General features: G+C 45.6%; 1 protein-coding gene across 1 annotated transcript in view; it reads right to left on the bottom strand.

Moving 5' to 3' along the window:
• The window catches only part of LOC113208786 (uncharacterized), a 4250-nt gene extending 405 nt beyond the window's left edge, over positions 1-3845 (bottom strand). The window contains exons 1-3 of the mRNA XM_026425961.2: positions 3714-3845; positions 3266-3433; positions 1878-2042 (exon numbers count right to left, since the gene is read on the bottom strand). Coding sequence (XP_026281746.1) covers positions 1878-2042; positions 3266-3433; positions 3714-3794 — 414 coding nt within the window. The 5' untranslated portion in view covers positions 3795-3845. The remainder of the gene's footprint in view (positions 1-1877; positions 2043-3265; positions 3434-3713) is intronic.
• Positions 3846-5931: the final 2086 nt, after the last annotated feature.

Raw genomic sequence — 5931 nt, 5'->3', positions numbered from 1 at the left:
GACACTCACTTAGGCCCTTCTCCTAACATGCTCAAACAAGTTGCCTACCTCATCGGGGTACACCCTAAGACCCGCCACTAGCCGCGAAAAGATGCGAGTTGGGTTGCATACCTACTAGGCGCTCGGCTGAACAAGCGTCCTGTCTGGCCTCGGACGTCGGAAGAGCCCGTCTTGCATCAGACGCCCTTATATTCTAACACACACGCTTCGTCTAGATAATATATTCTAAAAAAAAATACACGACGCGTGTCCACAACTCAATAAATATTATGCGCACGCCCAAAAATAAAAGCGCGTGCGCATAATGGAACTAACAGATGCGACACGCCACGTGCACTCTACGGCGTTTCTGTTATTTGCACGCGGAAAATTCAAGAGTGCAGCATAGCGTTGTGGAACGAGAAGGGTCCCAAGCACATCGGTCACCAGCCATGATGGCTGGCCGAGTGCGCTAAGGCGTGGGTCCCGTTTTGGAGACTCGGGTTCGAGTCGAAGTGCGGTCAGGGGGAAAAAGCGTTCGAATAACGTGATATAGCAACATTCTGCACGACGCTTGCGCATAGTAAAACAACCTTAGATAACACGACGCGTTTGCCTTATTCCGAAACTGTTATGCGCACGCGGATTAACAATTAACGCGTGCGCATAGTGAAAAGGTCTAAGATAGCACGACGCGTGTGGTCAACGCTGTTTCTGTTATGCGCACGCGGGTTTTCCGAATACTCGTGCGATTAAGAATTAGTTTTCAAATCGCACGACGCGTGTCCACAAGAGAGTTAATCGCTCCGCGCACGCAGAGTTTTCTTCTTGAGGCGACAAGTCTTGCCAGGAGAGCAACATAACGTTTTTTCATAAATCTATAGCTTTTGTGAACGCGTACGATCAACAGTGCGCTGGCAGTAGTGTGCGCGGCTCGCCGCGAGCCACGAGTTTGCGACCCCTAGAGCGCGATTCTGTACAGAGCAGCCACAAACGTCGGTGTCGGTAGGTGACCGACAGATGCAAGCTCTCGTAGCGCCTGGTGGATAGGCAACATCTCGTCTACATTGCACCCGTGTACTGCGGAGTGGCCTACCCCGTGTTTTGCAGGCGCCAGGCTCCGGGTGAGAAATGCCATATTGTATTGGCATAGGCAGGCAGTCCCTTACATATGTTGTTGTTGACATGTTGGAAATTTTGATTCCGCGTGTTCATAGCAATTTTAGAGTTATTCAAACGCGTCGTGCTGCTTTCCTATGTTTTACTATGCGCACGCGTCGTGCAGAATGTTGCAATTACGTTATTCGAACGTACTTTTTCCCTGACCACACTTCGACTCGAACCCGAACCTCCTAAACAAACTTTGAGGGCCAGTCTTCTTGAATCAGCCTCTTCGTCTATCAACCCCCCTTGTTCCACTGGGCGTTTGAATTCCGCGCGTGAACATAACATTTACTCTGTTATGCTCACGCTAATCCGCGTGCCAATAATTTTTTTGCCATTTATGCGCAGGGCGCGTGTCCATAATTTCGGTCATAAAAGTAATCGCAGCCTCAGACTTTACATTTATAAATCTTTTGTATTTAAATTCGCAAAAATGTTGTTCATCCGAACATAAAATAGTACTTTTGAGACTCGCCCTAAGTCAGCTGGCCCTCTTCTGTGTCGAATTCTCACCCTAGAGGAGTGCTACTTGACCACGCCGAAGTTGTCGTGAGGAACATCACGCACATTAGGGTGAGAATTGTAAATAATGATCTAAATAGCGCGAGGAAAGTAATCGAACAACTCTCAAGAGAGCATTATTTTGGGGGTCTCTTATATCGCCGAGCCTGGCTGTAGTATTTAATTTACAGTTCATAAACGAGAACAGACTTGGAGTCCAAGTACATACTTACTTGTTTAATTACGCACGGGCCTTTCAGTTCGCTATTCTTAAAAAGCGCCGCGTAAAATCCTGGTGCATTTTCTTTTAAAACCCGACATCCATTGCGTTTAAAATTGAAAACATAGGCGTTTTCCTTCCATTGGTTATTTGAACGAGCATCCACAACGACTTTTCCCTTTCAAAAAAACATTGGGTTAATAGCTTTTAAATCGAACCTTTTATGCGCGTAATGCACCCTAAATGTGCATTCAATGCACTAATGCGCATTGAATGCGCCAGGAATGTGTAACCTTTTTTGCGCATTTTAATGCGCATTGGAATAGCGGCGCTACGGGGGAGAGTGTGACCCGTGTATCATTTATGCAAAAAGTTGTGTGACTTGCAGAAAAAAAGTTAACCGGGTGGCTGATTTATCTCGCTGACTTTAATATAGATATTTTTTGCCACATGCATTCTTGTGGACAACCTCATTGTAGCACTAGACCATCCAATAACATTCTCAGAACGTGATTTAGGTTCCCTGAACGTTCTGTGAACATTGTTAACGATCCGTGCTCCTACCAGGGCCGTCATTGACCAAGGCGCCTTGCCGCCTGGCCTGCACGAATAGGCACCCCGCCCGCCAGCTAGATTTTAGTTAGCTCTTGTAGAAAAGAATTTTGACTGCTGGTTAATAGCGAACTACCTTCTCATAGCTAGGGGGCACTTAGCCAGCTACTGTATAACTCACTGGTAATTGTGTCAACGAACGTATGTCCAAAAAAATCGAGTCGATTGAATTTCGGTCTATTTTCAGAATACATAGTTTTCGTGTCAAAATACCTTTAAATGAAATAGTTGATATTTTTGGACATACGTTCATTGACACGATTACTAGTGAACTGTGGGCGGAGTTAATCAGCCACCTGGAATAGTTTTGAGCACAAATGAGTGTTGTAATGGTTGTCAACTCTTCGTGTGACAGATAAGGCCATACACACGGAGAAAAAATGTCCATGCCAGGCACTAGACGGTTGTTGTACTTTGTTCCTGGCACAAACAAGTTAGTTCTCGCCACTAAAATTATTGTGTGTGGTAACAAAATTTTGAAGCTCGGCAACAAAACTTTGGTTCCCAGGGCAAAACTGTTTAGTGCACTGTTAAAAGCTTACAGTGAAATTCACCGTAGCTCACAGTGAAAATCACCGTAAGCTACGGTGATGCAGGCTTTCACTGTAGCTTACGGTGAAAATCACTTGAAGCTTTTAAGAGTGGGCGTCCAAACCTTAGTCTCGGGACAAAATGTTTACTGCTCAGGACCAAAAATGTTTCTCAGTGCACATCTGCTTGTGAGCCACTTTAAAATTCACTTGCTTTGTAAGTATTGTATGTCTCACACTTCTATTTGAAATGTCTTACCCAGCAGTTGTCATCAAGAGGTGCAGTATGTGCTGTCACATTGCCTGTTATGCGTTGCAATTCTTTTGGTTTATATGGGTTGAAATGGGTAGCGCGCACGTGCCATTTCCAGGGAAGCGAGCCGTTGTCACACATGTAAAAGCGTTCCCCGTACGCAAGGTAAAGGCCCTGTTCGAGAAAGATGTGTTCAAAAAAAAGTCCAAAAGAAGGCGAACATGTCAAAACGACCACAAGCGAGATTAATGTCAATTCACTGTGAAATCCTTGCAACCTACAAAGCAAATGCTTTGCAACCTGCAAAGTAAATGCTTTGTACGGTTTAACAGTGATGATTTGGCCTCACTTGATGCAATTTTGACAATTTCGTGGTCTTTTGTGTCAGGGTACAAGTGTCAACAACATAATCCATTTTATAAATTGCCATTTAAAAAAGAGGTATATAACTTACAACCACAGGGTTGATGCCTTTGCCGTGGATGCCCTCCTGGATCAGCATGAGCGCTGCTAGGGCCATCAGCCTGACCGGCATGTTGTCTCTTCGTAATTCTAGCAGTTGTGCTGCGCTAGAACTGAGACTGGTTAGTACAAAAGTGTGCGGACGTAGTGGCCACCACCGCAGCTTACTCTGACCCCCACCCCCATGCATGGGCCGCCCACTGGTGGCCGGCTGGCGTGCTAGCACCAAACAGTAGTAGTAAATGAAAAAAGAATAGGTTGGAAGCAGGATTTTAAACAATGCCTTCCAAAAAACTGGTCAGCCGGTAACGGTAGAGTCCAGATTCGATACCAAAAAACAAAATGGTACTGGCGCAAAGTCAGAGAACCGGTAACTTTAACTTCAATAAGGAATATAGGTAATATTTATTGACTTGCTGTAGAGCTGGGTCTGCAGATCTCGTTCGAACTCTGCTAGAGTCTTTGCTTCCACTGTCTCACCACAAGTGCTTACTACGAGAGCCAGCCACAAGTGTCACACCACACAGCTTCTGCTCCAACTCCCCGACTGATCCAGCGTCTTGGCCTCTCCGGCTTATAAGGGCTGCTGCTGGCGACCCTTGACCCCCGCGTGACTTCCCCTACCCGTTTCCTGGTGCCGTGCGGAACAGCGCGTCACACTGCTGAAAACTCCCCGGCCCTACCCGGCCGGCCACTCCGATAAGCCCTTCCAGCGTCCGCCCGGCGTCCAACTAGGTGCACTCGCACTCAAAATCTGATAACACGCAACATGTAGAGTCGCGCCGACTATTTTTTGTGTGGTCAAAACGGGTAGCTTTTGCCTTCAGGTAGACAGCCACAAATACAGTCAAATAAAATAAGTACTCTTAAACACAACACTGGTACAATTCTTTTTATAGAGCCACACACTCTCATTTCCTTGTGGACTCGATTACGGAGAATTTTGTGCAAACGTATTATGGATCGCAAATTATCCATAATATAGATAAAATTGTCTGTATTACAGACAATTTGATCCATATTACTTTACATGCCTTCCTATGTAAGGTAGGCCTTTCGTCCAACTTCGGTTCCCAACTTCCCAGTGAGAATTTTTTTCCGACGACATCGTTTCGACATCATTTTTTACGTCGTTTTGACTTAAAAGTGACCCTGAAATCGACGGCTTTTCGACGGTTGATGTCGTTTCGATGTCGTTTCGACGTTTCACTATCGAAAAGCCGTCGTTTTCATGACCACTTTTAAGTCCTAACGACATGAAAAACGATGTCGAAACGATGTCGTCGGATAAATTTCTCACTGGGTTGAATACCAACGCTTCAAATAGGATTAAAAAAAAATTGCTAAACTGAATAACGTACGAAGTACGTTATTCGTCACAGTCCCATCACATGTAGGCTCGTTCGAACGGAAATTTCACAAGGACAAGAAATCCGATGGGCTTATCAAAAATAAAACCGAAAAGCTCACTTAGTATTCCACGAAAACGAGTTGAAGCAACAGCATGCATCTCGATGCATTCATTAAATACAGCATGCATCTCAATGCATGCGTTAAAAACAGCATGCATCTTAATGCATGCGTTAAATACAGCATGCATACCATGCATGCTTTATATAACGCATGCAATGCATGCTGTTGGGTTTTCAGAGCACCCGCATTCAATGCGTCCGAGTCAATTGAGAGTCACAGTAAAAATAGGAAAATAGTCCAAAAAAAATATATTGATAAAATTTATCAAATTGTGGGTGTGCCTGCATGCGGCCTATTTGCATTCCCCCGTTCATTTTAATTGAGGATGAAAATGTGAGCAAAATTATTGCCACCCAGAAATCCAAAAAGAAATTTGACTGTGAGTGTGGCGTGACCACAATGTATGGTCTTACGCGGCTAAAAGTGCACCACACTCAATGTGTTAACAGGATCTTTCGTGTCCTTGAACTTGGACGTTTCCCTTAACGTTGCTTCGTTTCTACTCCATGCTGTGAAAACAGAGAGAAGAGAAGATGAGACGCGCGAGAGCCGCTCGAGCCGCCTAGAAACAAGCTCGCCGGTCACGATCTGTTGTGTGACGGAGAGCCTCGAGCGCCTTCAAGGACTGATCGGCATGTGCGGAGCTGTGCGGAGCTGTGCGGAGCATCCGGCATTTGTCTGCGCCTCGCGAGTAAGGTGTTCCACTCGTGCCCGTCCCGCCCCGCCCCGCCCCGACC

Source organism: Frankliniella occidentalis, unplaced genomic scaffold, assembly GCF_000697945.3.
Source record: "Frankliniella occidentalis isolate FOCC.00 unplaced genomic scaffold, Focc_3.1 Scaffold65, whole genome shotgun sequence".
NCBI lineage: Eukaryota > Metazoa > Arthropoda > Insecta > Thysanoptera > Thripidae > Frankliniella > Frankliniella occidentalis.
The sequence above is the reverse complement of the archived record's forward strand: the minus strand, read 5'-3'. Positions and strand labels throughout refer to the sequence as shown.